General features: G+C 58.0%; 10 protein-coding genes across 10 annotated transcripts; 8 read left to right on the top strand and 2 right to left on the bottom strand.

Moving 5' to 3' along the window:
• Positions 1-1,386: 1,386 nt before the first annotated feature.
• On the top strand, positions 1,387-3,080 carry EsH8_IV_001174 (protein kinase RIO1; the record flags this gene model as incomplete). The annotated part of the gene is made up of 2 exons (XM_083266064.1): positions 1,387-2,919; positions 2,973-3,080. The coding sequence occupies 2 exons, from the start codon at positions 1,387-1,389 to the stop codon at positions 3,078-3,080; spliced, it is 1,641 nt and encodes a 546-aa protein (XP_083124959.1).
• An 832-nt stretch (positions 3,081-3,912) lies between these two features.
• Positions 3,913-4,920, top strand: EsH8_IV_001175 (uncharacterized protein; the record flags this gene model as incomplete). The annotated part of the gene is made up of 2 exons (XM_083266065.1): positions 3,913-4,091; positions 4,152-4,920. The coding sequence occupies 2 exons, from the start codon at positions 3,913-3,915 to the stop codon at positions 4,918-4,920; spliced, it is 948 nt and encodes a 315-aa protein (XP_083124960.1).
• Positions 4,921-5,821: 901 nt separating this feature from the next.
• EsH8_IV_001176 (uncharacterized protein) lies at positions 5,822-7,178 on the top strand (the record flags this gene model as incomplete). Its single annotated transcript, XM_083266066.1, has 2 exons — positions 5,822-6,420; positions 6,548-7,178. The coding sequence occupies 2 exons, from the start codon at positions 5,822-5,824 to the stop codon at positions 7,176-7,178; spliced, it is 1,230 nt and encodes a 409-aa protein (XP_083124961.1).
• A 773-nt stretch (positions 7,179-7,951) lies between these two features.
• EsH8_IV_001177 (sulfotransferase family protein) lies at positions 7,952-9,057 on the top strand (the record flags this gene model as incomplete). Its single annotated transcript, XM_083266067.1, has 2 exons — positions 7,952-8,636; positions 8,783-9,057. 2 exons carry the CDS (start codon positions 7,952-7,954, stop codon positions 9,055-9,057), a joined length of 960 nt encoding a protein of 319 aa, XP_083124962.1.
• Positions 9,058-10,230: 1,173 nt separating this feature from the next.
• EsH8_IV_001178 (uncharacterized protein) lies at positions 10,231-12,876 on the top strand (the record flags this gene model as incomplete). The annotated part of the gene is made up of 1 exon (XM_083266068.1): positions 10,231-12,876. One exon carries the CDS (start codon positions 10,231-10,233, stop codon positions 12,874-12,876), a length of 2,646 nt encoding a protein of 881 aa, XP_083124963.1.
• A 256-nt stretch (positions 12,877-13,132) lies between these two features.
• EsH8_IV_001179 (HET domain-containing protein) lies at positions 13,133-15,513 on the bottom strand (the record flags this gene model as incomplete). Its single annotated transcript, XM_083266069.1, has 3 exons — positions 13,133-15,088; positions 15,155-15,358; positions 15,406-15,513. The coding sequence occupies 3 exons, from the start codon at positions 15,511-15,513 to the stop codon at positions 13,133-13,135; spliced, it is 2,268 nt and encodes a 755-aa protein (XP_083124964.1).
• Positions 15,514-16,737: 1,224 nt separating this feature from the next.
• EsH8_IV_001180 (uncharacterized protein) lies at positions 16,738-17,550 on the top strand (the record flags this gene model as incomplete). Its single annotated transcript, XM_083266070.1, has 1 exon — positions 16,738-17,550. The coding sequence occupies one exon, from the start codon at positions 16,738-16,740 to the stop codon at positions 17,548-17,550; it is 813 nt and encodes a 270-aa protein (XP_083124965.1).
• A 600-nt stretch (positions 17,551-18,150) lies between these two features.
• Positions 18,151-19,262, bottom strand: EsH8_IV_001181 (uncharacterized protein; the record flags this gene model as incomplete). Its single annotated transcript, XM_083266071.1, has 2 exons — positions 18,151-18,781; positions 18,841-19,262. 2 exons carry the CDS (start codon positions 19,260-19,262, stop codon positions 18,151-18,153), a joined length of 1,053 nt encoding a protein of 350 aa, XP_083124966.1.
• A 1,254-nt stretch (positions 19,263-20,516) lies between these two features.
• Positions 20,517-21,545, top strand: EsH8_IV_001182 (uncharacterized protein; the record flags this gene model as incomplete). Its single annotated transcript, XM_083266072.1, has 1 exon — positions 20,517-21,545. One exon carries the CDS (start codon positions 20,517-20,519, stop codon positions 21,543-21,545), a length of 1,029 nt encoding a protein of 342 aa, XP_083124967.1.
• A 764-nt stretch (positions 21,546-22,309) lies between these two features.
• Positions 22,310-23,296, top strand: EsH8_IV_001183 (uncharacterized protein; the record flags this gene model as incomplete). Its single annotated transcript, XM_083266073.1, has 1 exon — positions 22,310-23,296. One exon carries the CDS (start codon positions 22,310-22,312, stop codon positions 23,294-23,296), a length of 987 nt encoding a protein of 328 aa, XP_083124968.1.
• Positions 23,297-23,607: the final 311 nt, after the last annotated feature.

Here is a 23,607-nt window from a genome sequence, read left to right on the forward strand (position 1 = left end):
TCTCGGCTCCATGGGTACCCGACGGGCTAGTTAAATGGCATTCATGAATAGGTGTGCAATACCCCATTGTTCAAATACTGTCGCCGCACCAAGTTGCTCATTATAGCGTGACCGATCTGAACCTTATTAATCTGAATTTGAGATTAGCAGGTGAGATGAGCTAGCGGGGAAGGTGAGCAGGTCGAATATGGCCAGCAAGCAGGTGAACGGTGGTAACCAGATACATGTAGCACGCCATTATAATCGTGCTGGTGTAAGCGGCCAGCGCCAATCGCTCGTGACCACAACTGCATGTACAACTCAAACCGATTGTCAGTCCGAGGGGTTGATGTCAGATAAATGTTCCCAGGGTTCTAGGGGTGACAAGGTCTAGTAGTAATTCGAAGGAATTAGGGTTAGGCAGGGGTCCGGTTCAGAGAGAACATGAGGCCTTGACAGGCTCTGGATCCTGGGGAAAGGTCTAGGAGCTTCCCTGTAAGTGCCAGGAATGGCTACACATGAACACGTCCTAATTGGAATCCCAAGACGCAGGATTTGGATACTGGAACAGTAGTCTGAGCTGCCGGTGTGGCCATCTTCCACTCGCAGCTCGAGCCAAGGTCAAGGCACGTATGGGTGATTGGGTGGCCCTGCTGTTAGTTATAAATCAATATTGGAGGATCAACTCAATCCTTTACGGCATTAGAAGCTATTGGAAAAGACGGCGAGAAGGATCGTGAACGGTTAAACCGACACGATGACGTGGCTCGGAGACGCTTAGCCATCGAGTGCATCGCATCGCATCGCATCGTAAACCGAGAGCGCAGCGTGTCGCGCCGACACTCAGCAAGGGCTCGGAGTGTGCGGCAACAGCGGGACCGTCCTCGCTCGATCTGTTGGGCATCATCCTATGCATGCAGGTTGTATATGCTGTGTGTCATACGACACTGCGCCGCATCAGGAGGCGTCCGAAGTGGACTCGAGTAACCATCCAGGTCGGCGGTCAAGATTGCCTTGGTCTTGGTGGATCGCCCCCGAAGGACCGGGGGATGGGGCCCGCCCCGCCTTGGGATCGGGTGCGGCGCTGCTGCTCGCCTAATTTTTCTTAGCGACCTTCTTCAGTGCTCATCTCGCCAAAATCCCAGCGGTGATTCACCCTGATTCACCGGGGAAAACCAGTCACAGTTGACTCATCGCTGCGCACGGGCCAACCCGGCTGTGCCGAGTCCACGAACCCCCGCCACGGCCGCCACGCCACTGATAAGATAAAAAATTCGAAAATCCCGGCCACGATGGAGGGGCAGAGGGGTACACAACTTCTCGAATACCGTCGACAACACACACCAGGCCGCAGCCGACGAGACACACCCAACAGAGCGCCAGCCAGCCAAGAACAAAGCGCTCACAATGGCCTCCAACGAGTCCCCCGCTGCTCCCCATGAGCCCCCCTACACATACCGCCCCAACCAGGGTTACGAACAGACCGAGACCATCCCCGCCGAGCTGAGAAACGTGCCCCGCGACGATCTTGTCCTCGACGAAAATGCCGAGGATGAGGGCGACATGGAGGACATCTTTGACGACGAGATTGACGATGAGGACTGGGGAGCCGACTCTGGCGACCTGACAAAGTCCTACAACCGCCAGCGCATGTTCAACAGCGACGGCGGCGCAGCCCTCCCGCGCTCCAATGCGCAGAAGCCCACCGCGAACACCCACTCGAGCGTCGATGACCAGATCACCGCCCTCTCAAAGCATGCTGCCAAGATCCGACTGGACGGCGGCAAGGAGAACGACGAGAAGAGCAAGGACAAGGCGGACCGCGCCACGAGCGAGCAGGTGCTGGATCAGCGCACGCGCATGATTCTGTTGCAGATGATCAACCGCGGCATCGTCAGCGAGATCCACGGCGCCATCAGCACCGGAAAGGAGGCCAATGTCTACCACGCCATCCTGCACCCCGAGGGCGACCGCCCCAACGTCCAGCGCGCCATCAAGGTGTACAAGACGTCGATTTTGGTATTCAAGGACCGTGAGAGGTACATCACGGGCGAGCACCGTTTCCAGAAGGGCTTCGACAAGAGCAGCAACCGGAAGATGGTCAAGCTGTGGGCCGAGAAGGAGTTCCGCAACCTGCGAAGAATACATGCCGCCGGCATCCCCTGCCCAGAGCCCATCAGCCTGAAGCTGCACGTCCTGGCCATGGGTTTCCTCGGTGACCGCAAGGGCTGGGCGTACCCCCGACTGAGAGACGCCAACCTGACGGGAGACGACGTCGACCAGCAGTGGAGGGGGCTTTACGTTCAGCTCCTCGGACTCATGCGCCGGATATACCAGGTCTGCAGACTCGTCCATGCCGATTTGAGCGAGTACAACATCCTCTACAACGACAACAAGCTTTACATCATCGATGTGTCCCAGAGTGTCGAGCCCGACCACCCCCGCGCCCTGGAGTTCCTGCGTATGGATATCAAGAACGTCGGCGACTTTTTCAGGAGAAAGGGCGTCGACACGCTCAGCGACCGCGCCATCTTCGACTTCATCTCGGGGATCGAGGGCCCTGTCGAGGAGCCTGCTCTGACGGAGGCTGTCGAGAAGCTGTACGAGAACCGGCCCACCGACAGCGAGGAGGCCGCTGCCGAACAGGAGGTCGACAACGAGGTCTTCCGGAAGCAGTACATCCCCCAGACCCTTGAGCAGGTCTACGACATCGAGAAGGACGGTGCCAAGATCGGCCAGGGCGAAGGTGACAAGCTTGTCTACAAGAACCTGCTTGCCGACACCGTCGTGAAGGAGGACGCAGAGGAAGAGGAGGGCGAGACGTCTGATGAAGAGTCCGGAAGTGGAGCCTCACTGGGCAGCGGTGACGAGGAGGACGAGTCCAGATTCGACAAGGGCAGGCCTAGAGGGCGCAAGCACGAGGACAAGGATGAGAAGAAGGTAAGTTCCCGGTTCTGGCCGGCATTGAGCGACACTTTGCTAACACTCTGCAGCAACATAAGTTGGCGGTCAAGGAGGCCAAGCGCGAGAAGCGTAAGGAGAAGATTCCCAAGAGCGTCAAGAAGAAGCTTGTGTCGGCGTCGTCCAGAAAGAAGCACTAAGCCATCTGCCTCGGACACGGACAAACGGACACCTCGCGAAGGAAAGCTTTGGAGGCGGGGAACATGTCTGCAATCGGATGATGAGAACTCGATCGGCCATAGACGGGGCAACATGCAGTGTTTCGCACACCAGCGTAACCGCTGTTGGCCGGTCACGAATGGCTCTAGAACGCCTTTTAGGTGTCATGATGATCAAAGAGAGCCCTGACGATTGCGACCTTCTGCTGCGGTGTTGGACTTGGGAGTCGGGAGAAGAGTGCCTTCCCTCGGGAAGTCATGCTCTTCCATTCGTAACAACATAGACCCAGTAGAATATCAAAAGCGTGTTCTTCGCCAACGGGGAGTGCAAGGAGCCTGACTGACTGACTGACTAACTGAATGATTGAATGTCGGGGTGCGTTGTCCTCCCAATCCGCCAAAGCTGACGAGTTGTTGTCGATGCGATGCCGAACAACAAAGGCACGAGTGACCTCTTCGATGTAGCTGCTCTTTCCGTGCCTCGAGGAAGGCGTGCTTTCCGTGGTCGAGGTACGTGCCTGCCTTGCTTGTCGTTTCCTTCCTGCTCTATCCTACGTCAAGTCCGTCGTGACGTCCCTCACTCTCCGCCACCTTCCTTCCTTCGATGATCCAGCTTCTGGCCTTGGGCATTTTCTTCATCAATCATCCTCCCCCAGAAATTATCTCAAGAACGTTCCTATCCCCAACCTTGGGAGTGAATCACAATCCTTCATAAAGGCTGTACTAAACCGCTCGCCACTTGACATCCTCCAAGAAAAGTCACATCCACTCGTTGTACGACACAGCCACCATGTCCGCCTTTCTTGTCATTCTAATGTTGGCCGCTATGGTCGCAGCTCAGGCCAACCATGTCATCCACGGCTTCGAGTACGTGGGCTGCGTCAATGTCACCTCGGACAAGTTCAATGCCTTCGTCAACTTCGGTGCGACCTATACTCCCGAGCAGTGCCAGTCTGCTTGCGCCGGCCGCAACTATGCCGCTACCTTTGCCGAGTATGTCGGCATCTCCCACCAGACTGACGTGGAGCACTGACTTATCACCCTTTCTAACAGCGGCTGCCGATGTGGAAGCAACATTGAGGCCTTCGCCAAGGTGGCCGATGCCCTCTGCAGCAATCCCTGCAACGACGACGCCAAATATGGCTTCTGCGGGTATTCCAACTCTCAGGGCTGCAGCTATGCCAACTTGTACGAGGCTTGTGACGAGTTCCCGTCCTCCTCGGCGCTGGAGCCAACCGACGCGGGCCCCTCGATCACATTTTCTACCGTCCGGCTCCCGCCCGTCACCCGCACTATCAAGTTGGCCACCAAGTCCACCATTGTCGCCCACATCATCACACCCGACGGCGGCAGCCTCACGACCTCTTGCCCCTTGGCCGGCGACACATCCACTACCTGGACCGCGGATACTCCCACAACTCCAATCATTGTGGTCCACACCGTGGTTGTCCACGTTCCGCCGCAGAGCACCCCTGCCTTGCAGAGTTACGGGAGCCTCCCGCCGGATCCCCCCAGGGCTACTGCGTCGCCAAGTGAGACATCTGCAAACCCTCCCCAGTCAGCTGCCAGTAGTCTCAGCCTTACAACCCTGATTCCATATAATGGCCCTCCAATTCCAATGACCTCTGTTTCAGGCAACGCCACCATATCGACAACTGCAGTGACTCCTGAGAGACCGGAGTTACGCACCCTTCTGCCGGGCGACCCTGCCGCGTTCACCGCCACGTTTACTCCGGCTGTCATAACCGCCAGCCCAGCCGATCAGGTCAAGGCTGGCGTCGCCGGCGTCGCCATGGCGGTACTGGTGGCCGCAGGTATCTGAGTACGCCAGAAGACAACGGCCCAAGATGGATGGAAGGCGAGCGTTGCAGCTATTGCTTCTTTTTTGAGAAATTTTTGGAGGTCGAGAGACGCGGTTATTACTGAAAATGGTTGGCTGGGAGACGTGATAATGGGAGAAGTTGCAAGCAGATTCTGTAGAGGAGCTTAGTCTCGGGCCTTTGCTGTGTCGAGAATACAAGAACAATCATCTATCTTATGCATGACCCGCTGCCCGGACACGGTGAGTTTTACGATGTCAAGACTAGTCGGTCAGTATTGCGGTTTAGATGGAGTTGATTCAGGGATCAGTAAATATGCAAGACCAAGCATCCAAAGGGATATCATAATCCCTCCGTCAAAGGTCAAGCCAGGCTGTTTGTCGGTCAGACACAGACACACCGCATCTCCGTTCTTGGACGGCGGCCGGTGCGGTTCGGCACTTGGGCTGGCTAGGTGCTAGGTAGTTGGCACGCACAGCGGTCAGATCCAGGGGGGTACAGTGTCCTCACTGTGGAGAAGGCGCACCAACAGTTTCTCCTTCCTAAGGGGGCTTTGGAGGGAGCAGCGTCTCCCTTTGGCGAACTCACACGGTAAAATGCCCCACCTGAGACCTCGTCCCGATAAGTGCGGACCGAGTACGTACCCTTCCTCGCCTTATCACCAAATTTCAGGGCGTCGCACCGAGTCGGTACTTGGTCGGTGTCACGCCCGGCCTGGATTCATCTGGGCCGTACTTGTCCTCATAATCAGCCGCTCGTCCTCGGATATTATTCTTGTGCGCAATTGCGACTTCGCAAGCCGTCCGACAACCACAGAGGCACAAGATTCCGACCTTCCGGCAGACGACTTCTTTCGTCGACACCCCGCCTAGCCCGCCGCCCGTACGCGGCATTCCAGCAGCCATGTCGGACTCGTACCTCGGAGTACCAAGCCCGACCTGTCGCGACGCGCCCCCAACCACTCGCACGCCGGATGCGGACGCGGACGTGGACGCAACCGCGGTAACGGCGCCCAGGACAGACGAGCCAGCCGCCACGCTCACCGTTGGCAGCACCGAGTCCCAGAAGCTCGTCATCCGGTCACGTCCAGCAGCGGCAATCAGCCCAGCCGGGAGCCAGGACGACGTCTCGCTGGGGCCCTTCTTTGACGTGCTAACATTTGACTTGCGCTACCAAATCTACCAGCTTGCCTTCGGCCGCAAGATCCTCCACCTCTACCTCCTGTATCGACGCAGCCTTCAGCCAGATGTGCGATGGCGCAAGGGTCACCAGCCTGTGCCCGCGTGGTACCCTCACTCGCCGAGTGTTTCGCCCATGGACCCGCCCTTTGCGGATGCCAGCATGACGCCGCAGTGGTACTGGTGGAGCTGCGTGTGTGGTCCGGAGGACCGGAGGCTCGAATCCAAGCTGTCTGATCAGTGCCCCAGGGGATTCTTCCAGACGTGCGGGCCCAAGGAGACGTATCTGGGCGTCCTCCCATGGCTGCTGACATGTCGAAGAGCGTAAGTTTCACCCCGCATGCAATGAACTCTGCATGTGATGTGTTCGCCATATCGCATGAATGCGGGATCGGGTCCAACGCCGCCATCCTGGCCCGAATTCAGATGACCGAAGCTGACAAACTTGCAGGTACGAAGAGACGATCAAGGTCTTGTACGCCAGCAACACGTTCAAATTCGAGCAGAGGCTGGAGGCCGCGTACTTTCCGTACTCGATCGCTACGCCGCAGCTCAACTGGATCACGTCGCTGGAGATCCGCATCCCGGACCGCGATGAGTCTCTTACCGACCGCTCGCTGGACAAGGCGCCGCGACCGTCGGCCGGGGCACCACTAATCACCGATCTCCGGGCACTGAGTCCCCGCGACCAGTACCTGGACATCATTAACAAGATCGCTCCGTCCTTTCCCGCCCTGCGCCGACTGCACATCTCCTTCGAGGGCTCCGTCCGGCGGGTCCCGGTACCGCGGCCGAACGTGACGACGCTTCTCATCTCGACGCTCGGCGAGGTGGATGCCGACGAGCTCGAGGGCCTCGTGCTGGGGCCGATCGACGCGATGCCGAGGGGCATCGAGAAGCAGGTCCTGTTCTACCAGTCGCTATACACGGCGCTGCTGACGGCGGAGAGCCAGAAGGGCGAGGTGAAGGAGGAGGAGCACCTGCGAAGCGACGGGCGGCCCGGGTGGACCAAGTTCTGGCGTTCATTGGCGGCGACCGCAGAGGATGGCAAGGCGGGATACTGGGTTTGCAAGCATGGTTGACTCCGAGACCGACGCCGAAGTCAGGTCTCGGTTCGTGTACGGGCCCGGGTTCTTCTAGAGGGGGGGGGGGGCTCCACGTTCCGCGCGAACCACCTATTCAAGGCAATTCCAGTTCAAACGGGTGTCCGTCGAGTGGCCACAAATTCATGGGAGCGACCGGGGGGGTTGCTCTTCTCTCGCAAGTGCTGACGGTCTGCGGAGTATCGGGCGTGTAGGGGGGGGAGGGGCAAGGGACTACGGCCGAGCCGTGCGCCGTGCGGAGGTCGTCCTTCATGCCTCTCCCCCCCTCGTCCGATTACATGTCACATACCAAAACAACGCTGCGTGAATCGTTTGTCCCCGGAGTCTGTAGGGGTAGTTTATGCAACCTGTCTTGCCCTGCCGCTGCTCCAGCGAGAGGAAGCTGGCTCCAACGCTATGACGCCATGGTCTCTCCAAACGTTCTGTGAGCACATGTACCTGTCCTGTACAATCGGAAACGAGTAGGTAGGGTCCTCCATATATATTGTGTGCCGCCGTCGCGTGCGTTGTTTCCGTGGCGGGCGGACGTATGCACGCTCGGCCATTCTCTCTGCAGCTCAGCTCAACTTTTTTGGCCGGATACCTCGTCGTTGGCGCGGATCACACGATTCTACCTACCCATTAGACCAACGCTGACGAGGGAGAACGGGACCGAGTCACAGATAGAAGAAGAAGAAGCACAAGAAGAAGAAGAGGGTATCGCGACGTCCGCAACCGCCGCCGCCCCGTAGTAGCGCCGCCCGCCGCCCGCCATGCTGTCGCCCATGTCGAGCCTGAACCACTGGTGGTGGCACTTCCTCGAGAACCGCGTGTACCGCATCCCGGCGCCGGCGAAGCGCAGGCGCACGAAGCCCATGCAGGTGCTGTGCGTCGGCCCGCCGCGCAGCGCCACCGAGTCCCTGCAGCAGGCGCTGCTGACGCTCGGATACGACCACACGTACCACGGCTGGGACATTGTGTACGACGAGCCGCCGATCCCGGCGGCGGGGTGGGTGAGGCTGGCGCGGAAGAAGTGGTACGGCGGGGGCCGCGGCAGCGGAGGGGGCAAGGGGGAGGGGAAGCAGAAGGAGAAAGAGGCGGAACGGCTCTCGGGGGACTGCGAGATCACGGCGGACGAGTTCGACGAGCTGATCGGGCACTGCGTGGCGGTGACGGACGCGGCGGCGAGCTGCTTCGCGGCGGAGATGATCCGGGCGTACCCCGAGGCCAAGGTGGTGCTCAACGTGCGGCGGGACCTGGACGCGTGGCACCGGAGCGCCGTCAAGACGCTGGTGCACGTCAACGAGAGCTGGAGCTTCTGGGCCGCGAGCCTGCTGGACCGCGAGGCCTTCTGGGCGTGGCACGTCTACGAGCGGTTCCTGTGGGCGCTGTTCTTCCGGGCGCCCGACGGGGACATGGCGGGGGCCATCCGGAGGAACGGGAAGTGGGTTTACCGCGGTGAGTGTTCTTTTTTTACCTTGTTCTTTCCGGTGAGGAGGGTGCTTTGTTTAACCCCTTCCACCCTCCTGACCGACGGCCATGTTTTGAGGCCTGCGACTTTTACTTGGGAGGGATCTCTGGCTGACGATGACGGCGACGGCAAGAACACTGCGACATGGTCCGCGGCATGGTCCCCAAGGACCGGCTGCTCGAGTGGTCCGCCGATGAGGGCTGGGAGCCGCTGTGCCGGTTCCTGGGCAAGGAGGTGCCGGACATGCCGTTCCCGCACGCCAACGCCCACGGGCCGGGGGGCGGGTGGAAGATGCGGGAGGAGATGGCGACGAAGAGGTGGGTGGAGGGGGCGCTGACGAACATGATTCTGATGGGGATCCTGTTCGTCGCGGGCTGCGCTTTTTGGATGAAGTGGCGCGGGTGGTGAGGATGGAATGGCCGGAGGGGATACACAATGCAGGACATACACGGCGGATATCAATGTAATTTTATATGCTGGAAGGGAGGGGGCGAATTCAAAACGAAAAGGTCCGAGTGAAGGAGATATCCAGTGTCGGAGGGAGTGGGCTAATCCTAGGATGAGCGGGCGCTTCGTCTGAATATCGGCTTTTATGTGTTGGGACAGATGATCGCGGGAGATCGACCAGTAACTCAAAAGTCGAGCGACGAGGAACCCGAGACTGCAATTCATGTGTTGGCACGCGCCGCTCTGGCTTTTTTCTTTCTCAATCTCATGCCCTAGCTCTTTGGGAGCCGTACATGTATGTGTGTGTGCGATCCCCTTCACATCTGCTGCGCACATACTGCCTCTGCGCTTTTGCTTTGGCTAGCCTGTGAGTGACATTTCAACGGATGGTGATTGGTGTGCTGCCGCCATGCTACAGTGCTCATTGAGTAGATGTAAGCTATGAGCCGTGAGCTGGGTTCTGCGTGAGGCGTGTGAGAGATGAGTTCTTCCCGACAGCTCACACTCATTCGCCCTTACAACAGAGACTTGGTTAAACTCCTCATTCCTTACGGCCTCGAGAAGGCTGCCAAGCACTGCCATCATCATTTTATTTCCCCCCTTTGATCCCCTTTCGACCGGCCTACCCATCTCTGTTGGGGAGTGAGCCCGGACGCTTTGGCCAACTCATCGCTCAGAAACGCTCAGTGAGAATGCTGCTTACCACATCACAGACCCATGAACCGGCCTTTTTGGCTTCCAACGCTTAAGAGCTTGGCGACACGTGATGAGACACTTCCAGATTCATCCGCAATTCAGGGGGGGTGTGTGATTCGCAATTCCGGAATACGAATGCTGGGAATGCTGGGAAAACTGGACTGGGGAGGAACCGAATTCTGGAACTGTCACCAAACACATCTCCCGTCGAGGTTTCGGGCGCACCCTCTGTCTCTCTCTCCCACGCTCTCTCTGTCACGCTCCTCCCAACCCGATAAAACACCGCCACGCCCACTTGTGCACTGAGGGGACACGGTACGCACGCACGCGCGGAACACGGGATATTCGGCCCGTCCCCCACAGCACAGCGCAGCCCGCAGCAAATCAAAGAGGAGCTGAGTGAGGAGCTACGGAGCAGCAGCACCAGCAGCAAGAGTCATGGACGCCCCGACGGCCGCTTTCAGGCGCAAACCCCTGCCCGGCCCTCCGCCGGGGCCGCCGCCGCCGCCGGATTTCGACCCCTTCCCCCAACGCAGCCACGTCCTCCGCGGCGCCCGGTCGACGCCGAATCTGCGCCAGCCGGTCGTCGCGTCCGTCTACGACCCCCCGCCCGCGTACGAGGCGTTTCCCGGCGTCGACGCCGGCGGCCGCCTCGCCGTCGCACCGCCCAGCCCCGCCCCCTACCCCCAGAGGGCGCCCTCGCCGGCGCCGCCCAGTCCCAGCCATTTCTACCCCGGGGCCCCCGCCGCCGCAAAGACGTCCCAGTTCGAGGCGTATCGCCCGCCCACGTCGTCGCACGGCTCCGGCAGGGCTCCTTCGCCGGCACCCCCCAGCCCCAGCCCGTTCTACCCCGGGCCCCCCAAGGCCGCCGAGACGTTCCATTTCGATGCTTACCGCCCGCCCACGTCGGCGTCCGGCTCCGGCAGGCATCCCTCGCCTGCACCGCCGAGTCCTGGGTCATTCTTCCCCGGGCCTCCCAAGACTGCAGATTCGTTTCCTTTCGAGGCGTATCGCCCGTCCCCGTCCACGCACGGCTCCGGTAAGGATTCCTCAACGGTGCCTCCTAGTCCTGGCGCGTTTTTCCCCGGACCCCCAAAGACAGCAGACTCGTTTCCTTTCGAAGAGTATCGTCCTTCGCCATCCACGTACAGCAACTCCGGTAAAGATCCTTCGCCGGTGCCTCCTAGTCCTGGCGCGCTCTTCCCCGGGCCTCCCAAGACTGCAGACTCGTTCCCTTTCGAGAAATACCATCCGTCCCCGTCCACGCACGGCTCCGGTAAGGATTCCTCGACGGCACCTCCTAGTCCCGGCCAGTTCTTCCCCGGACCTCCCGCGACTGCAGGGACATTCCCCATCGCAGCCCACCACGCGCCTCATTCACCTTACGGCGGGCATCCCGCACCGGCACCCCCTAGTCCCGTGCCGTTCTTCCCCGGCCCGCCCACAACTGCAGAGACGTTCCCTCTAGCAGCCCATCGCCCGCATGATTCACCGATCTACACCTCCTCGGAAGCGCCATCGTCGGACTCGCAGTCCAAGGACAAGTCCTTCTGGCAGACTGCCCTCGACGAGACAAAGTACTTCGCCGGCGGGCTGGTGAGCCACCCCTTCGAGTACACCAAGCACTACTCCATCCTGCGCCACTCGGGCGCCCTCGTGTGGTACCGCGGGCCGTCCACCTCGGTCACCGTCACCATCTTCTCCGACGCCCCGCTGCCGCCCACGCGCACCATATGGCTCCAGCAGAAGGGCTTCTCCGGCAACATGGGCATGAACCTCAAGTCCCTCGTCGGCGCAAACACGTCCTGGCTCGACGTCACCCCGTCGGCGCAGGCCACGCCCGCCGACATGGCCGAGGGCGACGAGAGGGGGTGCCAGCGCGACATGAAGAAGTTCCTCAAGAAGGCGCCCAGCAACCTGGCCAAGCACGCCGCGAGGGAGACGCACGTCATCCGCATCCCCGCCGCCGCCGACGACGGGTACTTCCGCCTCGTCCTGTGCGCGGGCGGCGGCGGCGGCGGCAACGGGAGCGGCGGCAGCAAGAGGAAGGTGCTCTGCCCCAGCCCCGTGTTCCGCGTCGCGAGCACCTCGACGGACGCCAGCGTCCTCCGCGGGGCAAGCTTCACGAGCATGCCGCTCGAGATGGGCATCAAGGCCGGCTCCATCGTCGCGACGACGGTCGTGAACCGGTACATCGGCCCCGCAGCCGCCGTCGTGCAGTCGCGCACCAAGAAGATCTCGCAGGCAAAGTTCGTGACCAAGCACGCCGCGCACATCGCGACGGCGCGGTCGGGCATCGACAAGTCGGGCATCAAGACGCACGTGGCGGCGTACGAGGACCAGTACGCGGCCACCCGCGGCGCCGGCTACGACGCCTGGCAGTCGGGCGAGCAGGGGGCCGGCGGGTTCCAAGAGGCGCCGCCCGAGGTCGTCGGGCCCGACGCAGGCCCCGCGGAGCCGTTCCCGATCAAGTTCGACGGCAGGGTCAGCCGCGGCACGGGGCGGGGCGGGATGGAGCTCGGGGTGCCGACGGCGAACCTGGCCGACGTGCCCGAGGACGTGCGGATGCGCATGCGCGGCGTCTACTTTGGCTGGGCGCGCGTCGTGCCGCGGGCCGGGATGGAGCCCGTGTCGACCGACTGGCACGAGAGCATCGTCACCGTCGGGCCGGCGCCCTACGCGACGCCGCGGGTCGCCGCCAAGAACGTCGCGACGGTGCACCTGATCCACGAGTTCGGCGGCGCCATGTTCCTCGACGCGAGGCTCAAGGTGCTGGTCATGGGCCAGCTGCGGCCCGCGGCGCCGCCCCTGGCCGGGGCCGACGACGCGCTGCGCGCGTACGGCGAGGACGTGCTGCTCGCGGTCGCGAGCCTGAGCAGGGAGAGCTGGGGGCCCGTCGAGACGCGCGAGCGGCTGCGGACGATGCGCAGCGAGATGAGCCTGGGCGACCGGTACCTCGAGGCGAGGGAGCGCGTGCAGAAGCAGGTCGACCGGATCCCCGTGCACCTGGCAGGCGTCAGGACCGAGGGGGCTGCGCTGCGGGACCGCGCGTTTGGCAACGGGGGGTTATGGATCCCGAGGTGATGTTGAGCCAGCCTCTCGTTGGAGAGTTTCGTGCATGCGTCTTCATTTTCTGTTTTTCCCTATAGAGGATTTCCCGCAACAGCGAGCGCGTTTGCATGCGGCGGGATTTTGTACACTAAGTGTTGTAATATCTAGACTAGACGGGACATATTCGTCCTCCATCCATTCAGCCATATGGTTTTACTTCTTCGCCTTTCCCCTTTTATAACTATTTCGTATAATGGCTCCGCCACGAAAGCTAGCCCCTCCGTCTCCTTCATTCCAGGACCACGTCCACTTCCTCGACGTCCTGCAGCAACATGGCCGTCTTCCAGATCCTCGCCAGACCCTCACGGCGTGCGACACCGCCGCCATCCCGTACGATCCACAGCGCGTTGTAAAACTCGTACGTGTCGAGGTCACGCAGCTGGGGGGCCAGCTCCCACTCCTCGACGATAAGCTTGACAAAGTCGCCCTCGGCGAGCGTCGCCGCGCCCTCCGAGACGACGACCAGCTCGCAGAGCTCGCCGCGCGGGACCTCATCCCCGGCCACGAGGTTCGAGAGCATCACGCCCGCCCACCGGCCGGCCCGGTCGTGCAGGTGGAGCCTCAACGTGTACTTGGGGTCGGCGGCCTCGCGGTGGTCGCGCCAGGAGTCGCCCAGCGTCATGAACACCCGGGCCGCGCGGAACGACAGCTTGCCGTCCCACTGCTCGGCGTCGGTGTATCGCCACGGGTTGCCGGCATCGGCGAGCGCAATGGGCTGGACGAAGCGCGTGTCCGGGAACGAGGTGTGCGCGAAAAGGGGCCGGGCGTCGCCAGGGGCCCCGGGCGTCCTCGTCCACCCCGCCGGCAAAGGCGCCGCAGTGTCGTCCCGCATGCGCTGGTACTCGTGGTAGGAGTTGTCCACCGCGCTCCGCTGGCCGGTGTTCTTACATGTCTTGTACCACGTCGTGACTGGGGACACCCGGATGGGCGGGAAGTCAAAGCCCTCGTCCTCCTCGTCGTCGACCAGCTCCAGCTTGTGGGCGCCCTCGACGAGGGTCGGCAGGACGACGCCCTGCCAGGCGACCCAGGACCAGCTCGGGAACAGGGGGCGGCCGGCGGCGTCGGTCCGCCTGCGCATCTTGGTCGCCGGGTGCCACAGCAGCGCGAGGTCGAAGAAGAGCTCGGGCAGGCCGAAGAGGAATCCGGCGTGGAAGGAGCGGCCGAGGGCGTCCAGCGCGCTGGAGAAGGCGACGAGCGCGTCCGACTCGAACGACAGCCGGCGCTCGTTGTAGGCGGTGACGTGGGCGAAGTAGTCCTCGAGCCGCGGCCACGGCGCCAGCGCGAAGAAGTCGTACAGGCTGCTCCGCGGCAGCGACGTGCGGTCCGGCAGCACGCCCTCGGGCTCGCCGGCCAGCTCCTCCCGGAACAGCGCGCGCGAGCACTCCCACATGGCGCGGTCGCCGAAGAAGACGAGGTTGCGCCGCGACATGAGCCGCTCCTGGTACGTCCAGCCGCGCGTGTGCCACTCCTTGAGGTTCGCGTCGATCTCGGCCCGGTACGTTTCGAAGACGTGCATGTCGCAGGCCGGCGAGAGGCGCAGGATCGTCTGGGGGACCGGCCGCGGGGTGCTGACGCCGCTGGGCGACGCGACGCCCCGCAGGCCGTAGTTTGCGTCGTCGCCGTCGGCTGCGACGATGGTGAAGTACGCGTTCTCGTAGATGGACGCCATTTGGCCCAGCTGCGCCGCCTTCTGGCCGTAGTCGTCTTGCACGATGCAGAGCCTGTCGACCCAGAGATACGTGTGCCCCATCACCGCAACGAGGCGCATGGCGTCGCGTACGGTGTCGGGGAGAGTCTCGGCCCACGGGTCGGACACGAGCGCGTCTGGAGTCTGCAGTTGTTGGAAGTTGGCTATCGTCGTCTCTAGGACATCCGGCAGCCTCCCCCAGACATAGCTGAGGGCTACATACGGCGAAGGGGCCGTGGTTTGCACCAGGCAGTTCTGGACCACATCGACGAGGAGCAGATTCGACGGCGGCTTGGACTTTTGCCAACTTGATTCAGCAGGAAAAGAATGGCACGCCCCGACATGGTGGGCATCGCAGTGCGTAGTCCACCTCTTGAGTCGGTTGATATCAACGTGTGGCTTGACCTCCACGAAAGCCTCCCCTAAATCGGTGAGGGAAGGAGACGGCACAAGATCCAGATATGTGTGCAGGTTGCCATCCGTTCTATGCGAAGGGCCCTAACTGCAATCAGCCACGAGAACCAAGACGGCAGCGACTACAGCAGCTGCGGGGTGAAGGCTCACGATGGTGAACCTCGCCGAAGATGCATTGACCCTGGACGGCGCAACCTCGAAGCCGACATCAAACCCCGGCTCGCATGGCAGAATGTGCGGGGACGTCCGGAGCAGCCACTGCGCGATGAACTGGCACGTGGCGCATTCCGTCCTCCGGGCGATGCATTCGAATTTGGCGATCTCGGTCCTTTGGAACCGCACAAGAGGCGGTTTCTGCCGTTCAGTCAGCAGAAGCCGCGCGTGCAGGGAAGACGACGGACCAAGTCCAGCTGCTTTTGCACCGTAATCGGGTCGCGCGACCACGTCAAGATTGCCTCGGCAATGGCCTTGCAGTATGAGCAAGCAGTGTCGGATGTGATGATCGGCATTTCGGGAAAAGTGGAGGCTCTACGTATTGAACAGAGAATGTATCTGATTAATACACGGTTATGCCATGCGCGAAAGCAAGGTTCCCCTCATTGTGCAGAATGAAGATACTGGTTTGTCTCCGTTCTCCGCCAGAATACATGTGTAGGGGTTTAGAGGGCCAGTTGGGTGTCTGGTACCGTCTGCATGTACCGGAACAGACCATAAGCACTAGACATCCCTGACAGGCAGCTCATACTGTTGAATATGCGTTGGTTAGGCTCAAGCTGCATCACTTAAGGTACCAATCGATTTTGGTTTTTACAGCAGTCGCTAGACAGCCGAGCCATTACAGCTAAATCCAGTATCAACTGATTTACAGTCATTGCCCTTGAGAATGCTATATCCTAGCTGCTTGGTCCCCACTCCTATTCATCTTTCTGGTCTGAACCCGATGTCCAAGACTTCAGGTGCATGCCTTCGATCGTTCGTTCACCTTCGGGACAGAGCCAAGCCACCGTGTGACAAGTCCTGGGTGTTCTCCATCTACATCTTCCTTCCAACGTCTGCGCAACATCTGGTATCGCACAATTAACTGGGATGCTCTGACGACGACATTACTCATCGGAGACACGGAATCTAGTAGTGCGAATCGGACTCAAAGAGCAAAAGTTGCACAACTGTTTTGTTATCAGAAACTGTCTTTTGGATCGACGTTGAGATGACTAATCGGGTTCGTCGGATTTCCGAGTCTGCTTGCAACAAGCCGTCTAATCAAATGAGAGGGATTACAACTTGCCTTGTGGGACCAACGACGTTGAAACTGGCTCGGAAAGCTCGTAAAGTCTCGGTAAAGCCCCGCAGTCACAATGGAGAGTTTCGGCGCCGGGAGGAGCGACAAATCCGTCGCATATCATGTTGAGCACTGACATCAAGGGCAGCTTAAGTCCTAAGTCCCCGACAATGGCATTTTGACCATTTCTTGTTGATATAAGACAGATCCAGACTTCTTGATACAGAGTTAACACGATGTAGAATTGTATCTCACTGCCCTCATACGACTTGTACACTCTACTATGAGCCCCCAAATTTCCCAAGATGGCTACCACTGGATCTCCAAGGCGGTTGACTCCCTTGACCCCGAAACAGACTACAAGCTGATCTAGCGCCTAACCTCGAGCTACCACCTATCCAACTTTGCCAACAACTTGATCTACACTCTCACTTTTCCCAACTTTGTCATTCCCATGCACGGGGCAGAAGTGGTATGGCGCTCCGATGGCGGCAAGGTCGTTCACAAAGCCGCTGACCGCGTCGACAAAACGGAACACTACAACATGGCATGGTGGTACTACGGTCCAAGCGATCAGCGCTGCCGAGACGCTGTCGAGAGAATCAACCAGCTACATGCCAGTATTGCACGACAGTACCCCGGACGCTTCTCGCACAACGAGGACTATGTCTACACCCTCGCGTTCAGCGCCGTCTTGATGCACCGTCTGAAACTGCGACTGGGTCTTGCTGGGTTCACCGAAAAGCAGAAGATTGCTGCCCATCACTTTTGGCGAGATATGGCCCCTATGTTCAAAGTTGAAGGCAAAGCAACGGTGGAGGACTTCCCGGATACTTTCGACGGCTGCATCGCTTTCTGCGAGGCGTATGAGAACACTCCTCGGGAGTACAACGAAAAGGCTCGCTACATTGGCCTGTCCATCTTCAACCTGTTTGCGTATCGATACTTCCCTCCAGGTCTGCGTTGGTTCGGCATGGCGTTCCCTCGGGCCTTGTCTCTGCCGACGACGCTGCACGCATTCCGCATCGAGCCAGCCAACCCAGTGTTGGCAGCTATTATTGTCGTCATAGTCAGAACAGTTTTCTTTATTACCGAATTTTTGTTACCTGATCCCAAGGTGCCATTCTTCGAAAAGCTGGAGGCTTTGCCTGAGAAAGAGGCGCAGAAGCAGAAAGAGGAGGCAAAGTTGTTGGATAAGTCTTATGAGAAGTTTATCATGTCTCAACTGAGTGGCCCTGGTTGTCCTTTCAGTGCAAAATTACAATAGTCAGGGAGCCACGGAGCTGTGCTACGTAAATTTGTTCACTATTAATTATTTGGGAGCTGTAGTAGAATCAACAAGGCCGTTAAAGGGGTCACAAGGACATTGTGGATATTTAATTGTATGCAACCACACTTTACCTCCGCCAAGTTTCTATCTGGAGTGAGTGTAACATAACACCTGCGAGGAGTCAAACATGAAGCAATTCAGTAAATCATCCACTATGCCGCGGGACACTGCAGCGTAGCATTAACCAGGCCATGCTAACAAAGGTGTACAGTCACGGCTGCCTGGATACTTTCCTCTAGATAATTTTAATTTAATGGTCCATGCTTCCCTCGGCTGACTGGTCGGTGCTTCTAGTTACCTTCAAAGCCAAACCCCTGGCTGTAGTGTTGAACTGGCTAGAAGTGTCTACTGCCCAAAGAACTTGGACAAACAGAAAGGTATAATGAAAAAAGACACATGTGTTGAACATGGAACCTTGGTAGAAGTAATTAACATCCTACTGGCGGCCAAGTGTACTCTCCTGTAACTTTCTTGATGCCTTAACACTCATCATAAACCCTTCAGCCGTCCAGCCTGATGAGTTTCTTTTTGGCCAAATCACTCGGGTACCCAGACGATCGTCTCGTAGATGTGACTCAAATCGGGCACGGGAAACCTCGCCGTACTAGAATCTCTGACAACGACTCTGTTGTCGGCATCAGACCAGCAGGCCCCATCTTCGCTAGTGTCACAGAACGAATAAACTGTCTTCGTAGGCATGTGACAAAACTTCTTCTCCTCGTAAGAGACAAAACTCTGTCCAGCCGCGTGCATCTCAGGGTTGCAGAGCTCTGTGGCTAGATGCTTTGCCCAGTAGCTCTTGACGATGCGGGGGTCCTTCTCAAAGCGCTTAGCCAGACGTTCTCCTTGGGCCCGCTTAGACTCTTGTCTTTTTTTCTCGGTCTCCGGCCCCTCGGCAGGCGACATGGTGATGGACGGGTTGCGCGAGAAGAGGTCCCGCTTCCGCGTCCAGTACCAAATCGAGCCCGGATCGCTTTCGGTGTGAAACCACACTGGTGGCCTTCCTCTGCAGTAGTAGTCCAGGCTTTGGGTCGGCGAGTTGTCGCCATCAAACTCGGGCCAGTGGACTTGGAAGCCCGTGGTTGGTATGTCCCCATCCTTGTCTACCCAGGCGCAGAAGACGTCGTCTTGGTAGTTAATGCCAGGTACTTGTGTCCCGGCGTAATACCTCAATCTTTTTAGCATCAAAGAGGTTCTAGGCGATGCAAAAAATCAAGGAAAACTTACCAATAACCGTTGTTATGGGGAGTCTGATCACACGCGTGAGCCCAGTTACCCGGATGGAAACCGTATTTCTTCTGACCGCCAGGCCAAGATAGCCCGGTCCAGGCAATACAAATGGCGTCATTGTTGCCCGAGAAGAGAGTATAAGTCGCAGCCTCCTGAGTGTCGACGTCTGTGGTGCATGTTGTGACGCCCTCGTCGCAGTGGTTGCCATCATAGTTGGCACCGAGAAACTCGGCAGTTTCGTCCCACAAACGAACATCAGGGAGATTTCCACCAGCATCGCTCAGGTCGCCTCCACCTCCATCGTTGGCGATGATATAGCTGAGCTTAGTCTGCTCCGAACCAGATGGGACATTGTCGAGGAGAAAGGAGAGCAGGGTGATCCCAGTTCCAATAACGGAGATGATGTTTGCGGCAGCCATAGCTTGAGATGACGAGGAGTGGGTTGTGGATCAATTAGAAAGAGTAGCTGGTACCGATGAGCGTCCCTAGGTATGGAATTGTGATGGCTTGGTTTCTCAAAAAATTCCTTTCAAATCGAGTAATTCTGGTTATACTTATAATCTCAAATGTTTTCAAACTAAAGCAACAATAGTAACGATTTTCAGGGAAGGCTTAGACGTGAATTTTCATGTTGAAAAGTCCCTCCACCATCAAAACCCCCGTGCCGCATCGTGTAAGCAGGCTTCAGGTGAGACGCCGTCACGTCTCGATCCTTCGTCTTCACTTTCTCCCCATCGCCCACTTCCCCTCTCTCGTCTTCCTTTCTGCAAGCAGACTTGGTCAACATACCTAAAAACTGGGAAATTAGGATTATTCCCAGCGAAAGAGGATTGTGCCGACAATACCGTTCTGCTATTGAATCGAGATTCTGTGGGAACTTCGGTCCTTTAACCCTGGCATCAAAAGTCCTATGCGTGCCAAGTAGATAGCTGTATGAAAACTGTGTCTTCCGGCATTAGGCAATCCGTATTGACGGCCGATATGATTCGACAAAGCCCGTTTCCAGCAACCTTGAAGATCGAGACACAAGGAAATGCCTTCTGACATGTGTGACCGCCAAGAAGTCACCGAATGCGACAAGCTCGGAGTTGCCGTGAGACGTGCCTTTCAGATAATGCCTTTTCCGTTGTCTGCCTCTTACGGTAAACATCACGCCACCAGATATGTGGGACCGTTGAACAATTAAGAACTTTAGAAACCCGAACTTGGCTGAACTCACACCGGTCGGGCGGAATTGCGGACCATTACCGCCACGGTCGCGGTGGTAGGCGTCACCCGGAACCGCAAAGGAGCGGGATGTAACCTTGGCGGTGATGGGTCTTGGCCAGTGTCGATCCCGTGCCCAGCATGTTAAGTGGCCAACGGTGGATGACGTGCGCCGTGAAATTTCGAGGCCGCCGAAGGACGCCAAGCTGCAGTTATCGGCCGAGAGCCTTCAATGGAGCGGTTTTCAACAGACTGGTTGTTTGCGCTTGATGAGATCCCGTGTCTGAAGGGCACTCATACAAAATGAATACATATAAGTGGGTTGTCCCGAGCATTAGCATACTGGCAAGCAGTTACCACCAAAGCAAACAGGAAACGCACTTTTTGCGCAGAAATTCTATCAAAAAAAAATCGACAATTGTAGCTTTAAACCAGCGTCCTCTGGCCCAAATTCTTTAACGTACAACATGCCTGGCACACGCCAGCGATTTAGCATCATGGCTTTTGCGACCGCAGTCGCTGCACAGCAAGACCCGGTTCAGGCTTTCAGCCCCGCCGTCGACATCTCATCGTGCCAAGCCCTCTCGTGCAGCCCCCGCAACGGCAGCATCTGCTCAACAGAGAACTCGCCCGGGCCTGAGGTGGGTGTTGGTATCGCCGCTGAGGTTGTCAACGCTTCCTCCACCAACCTATCCTTGACCCTTATCGACGGCCTGAGTGAAAACGGCTTCACCGGTATTGGGAGCCATGCATATGAGTTCTCGGATCAACAGCTGTTCGTCGGGGTAGATCCGAGTCTGAACGAAGACGACTATCCTTCAGGTTGTGCTCTGATGATGCAGTATCAGGGTCAGACCTTCCCTCTTGAGGCGTTACCTGATGACGACGTGAGATCAGAGAGCAGCCAGAATACAACCTCATGCGAAGGCGTCATCGATGTTTTTTGTCAGTCGGCCATCATGGAAATGATTCAGAGTTTCAACGCCTCCGACAGCGACACGGATGACCGGTGCCAACTCCTGACGCAACATGTCAGTTCGAAGCTGCAGGCAAACCCGGAGACGTGTGGTGGTGAGGGAACATGGATTGCTAACTTTTTTAATGTGACAGGGGGTGATTTGCCCTCTGGAGGTTCAGAGACTGTCAGCAACGACAGGCTCGGTGACGAAGAGTGCAGGCCTGTCCTTCCACAGTCATATCGGATGTACAAGGTTACCGAGATGCGATATTTCACTTTTGCAGACGCTCCCGATTCGGGATCGGATTTCTATGGCGACTTGTTTGGAGGCCGTGCCGGATTCACGCCAGTCGTCACCGTAGTATTTCCGGAGGACACTGCCCAAGACCCAGGGATCCAGTTTTCCTGTATGAAGACTTTCCAACGAGATGGGGAATCCCGCGAGGGTGCTTACGAGAGCGGCACCGACCGCCGACTGCATAATGTAGCCATGACATTGGCTTCTTCACTTGGGCTGGGATTGGTGTTGTGGCTTTGAGATAGAAATGTTTGAGAACAATAGCCCATCTTCTCGTCGAAATTTACAAAATACCAACAGAAGCTAGCTCGTAATACTACTTCACACCGATCGCACAATTAAGAGTGCACCAATAGCACAAGAGCTTTTAGGTGGTTTTGATCAGTGTATAGAATCCATGATGATTGACAAAGTTATTAAAGGTCTTGGCCCGTAGTTGCCATATAAATTAATGTTGTTGGCAATTTGCCTCTGTGCACCTCTGCCTGCAAGTTTATTCAGAACGGGGTGTTCGGAATGGGGAGGTGGGGACTTATGTGGGGGTGTCCCGGAAGTACTCCGTAGGCTCCCAACATTAACCAAACCTCGGCCCCGAACTGTCGAATTGGGATGTATAGATCTTTGTACCAGAACCTTCTACGGGCCTTTCTGGACTCCCGCTCAGCGAGTATCAGTACTCTTCTACATTAACGAAACGCCATTTCTGCGTGTGTAGTGGTTTTATTCCGTGGACTGCGGCGAAATTTGTGGAAATGGCTTCATCGTGAGTGGGGGATGGAGGGATCACTCTGACATACAGACCCCGGGTCGACCCTGAGATGGTCGGTCGCGACTTGCCGAATGGGGGATATCCAGACGACATTTCAGTAGTGTTGAATAGATATTAAAGCCGGGTATTGGCTCATCTCGTCGAATCCTCGAATCCTCGAACCTGTACATTTGCTACAAAGAACTCAACTCTTAGTCTCCTACATTCATTCCCTCACAGCTACAGCATTTCAGTCATGGAGAATATCAGAGGCCGTCTGCTGCTCACAGTAGCCCTGTTCCTATCGGTCTTACCAATAACCCTGGCCCAGAATGCCCGAGTTAAAATAACCTTTGACGAAACCTTCGGCACCGTCGCCCCTCCAAACGACGCTTTCGCCCAAGATGCCAACCACGTCCGCGTCGTTTCGGCGGTCCTCCTCGGCCTCTCCCTGGCCTTCTTCCTGATCGCCCTCAGCGAAAGCAAACGCTGGTCCTCGACGGTACCGGCGGCGCTGACCCTCGGCGCGGCGACCTGCGTCCTCCCCGAGGCCGTGGACAACTACCTCGCCAACTGCTACTGGTCCCAGTCCCACGACCCGTCGCAGCTCATGTTCACCTTCCTGGGGCGCGAGTTTGACGTCTACGTCGGCATCATATGGTGGTCCTTTGGCGCGGTCTTGGGGTGCACCATCTTCGGCGCCCTGATGCGCGGGGTCAGCACCAAGACTCTCTGGGTCCTCTTGGGTCTCGCTGGTCTGTTTGACGTCGTCCTGGAAGAGTGCCTCCTCAACTACGGCGGGCTTTACTTCTACTACGGCCACCAGCCGCTGGTGCTGTTCGCCATGTTCCCGTGCTGGTGGGCCTTCTGCAACGTGTCGGCCGTCTTCCTGGGCATCGCCATGACGTACCGGTATCGGGAGTGGTTCAACGGCTGGCGGAGCGTCTTTGTCCTGCCGATATTGCCTTTTTGCTACGTTGCGGGATGGTCTCTACCCGCGATGCCCACCGTTTATGCCGTCCACGCAGACTACCATCCCTTGGTCACACAGTTATGTGGTGTTCTGACGTGCTGTTTGGCTCTGGTTCAGACCGGGGTCATGATGGACGTCGTTCTCGGGCGCGATCCTCTCAAGCTCGATCAGCCCGGGCGGTTGATGAGTTTGGAGAAGGGGACATTTTCAGCAAAGTCCGCAAGTAGGACGAAAGCCATGACACGAATCCAGGAGGGCTTTCAGAGCTAACATGTCAGCAGGTTCTCGCACTTCCAAGTAGGCAAGCGGGACGCAGACATGCAATTAGGAGATTCCAATTGGATGCTGTCATGTTCGGATCTGGACGGCACCACGAAGGACTATTCCTCTAGGGGCGGAACGTCGTTCTGTACAAAGCTCTGATAGATTACACACAAGCATGAACTTCTCCTTTAACCCCCAAAACACAGTCGTTATAGATAAATTCACCATGCCTTACCCAAATAGCTACCTTGAAATGCGAACAACTTCTTCTAAAAGCAGGTCATGCTCCGACTTCCGCCAGCTGAGAGCTGTTGGTA

Source organism: Colletotrichum jinshuiense, chromosome 4, assembly GCF_051148585.1.
Source record: "Colletotrichum jinshuiense chromosome 4, complete sequence".
Classification (NCBI taxonomy): Eukaryota; Fungi; Ascomycota; class Sordariomycetes; order Glomerellales; family Glomerellaceae; genus Colletotrichum; species Colletotrichum jinshuiense.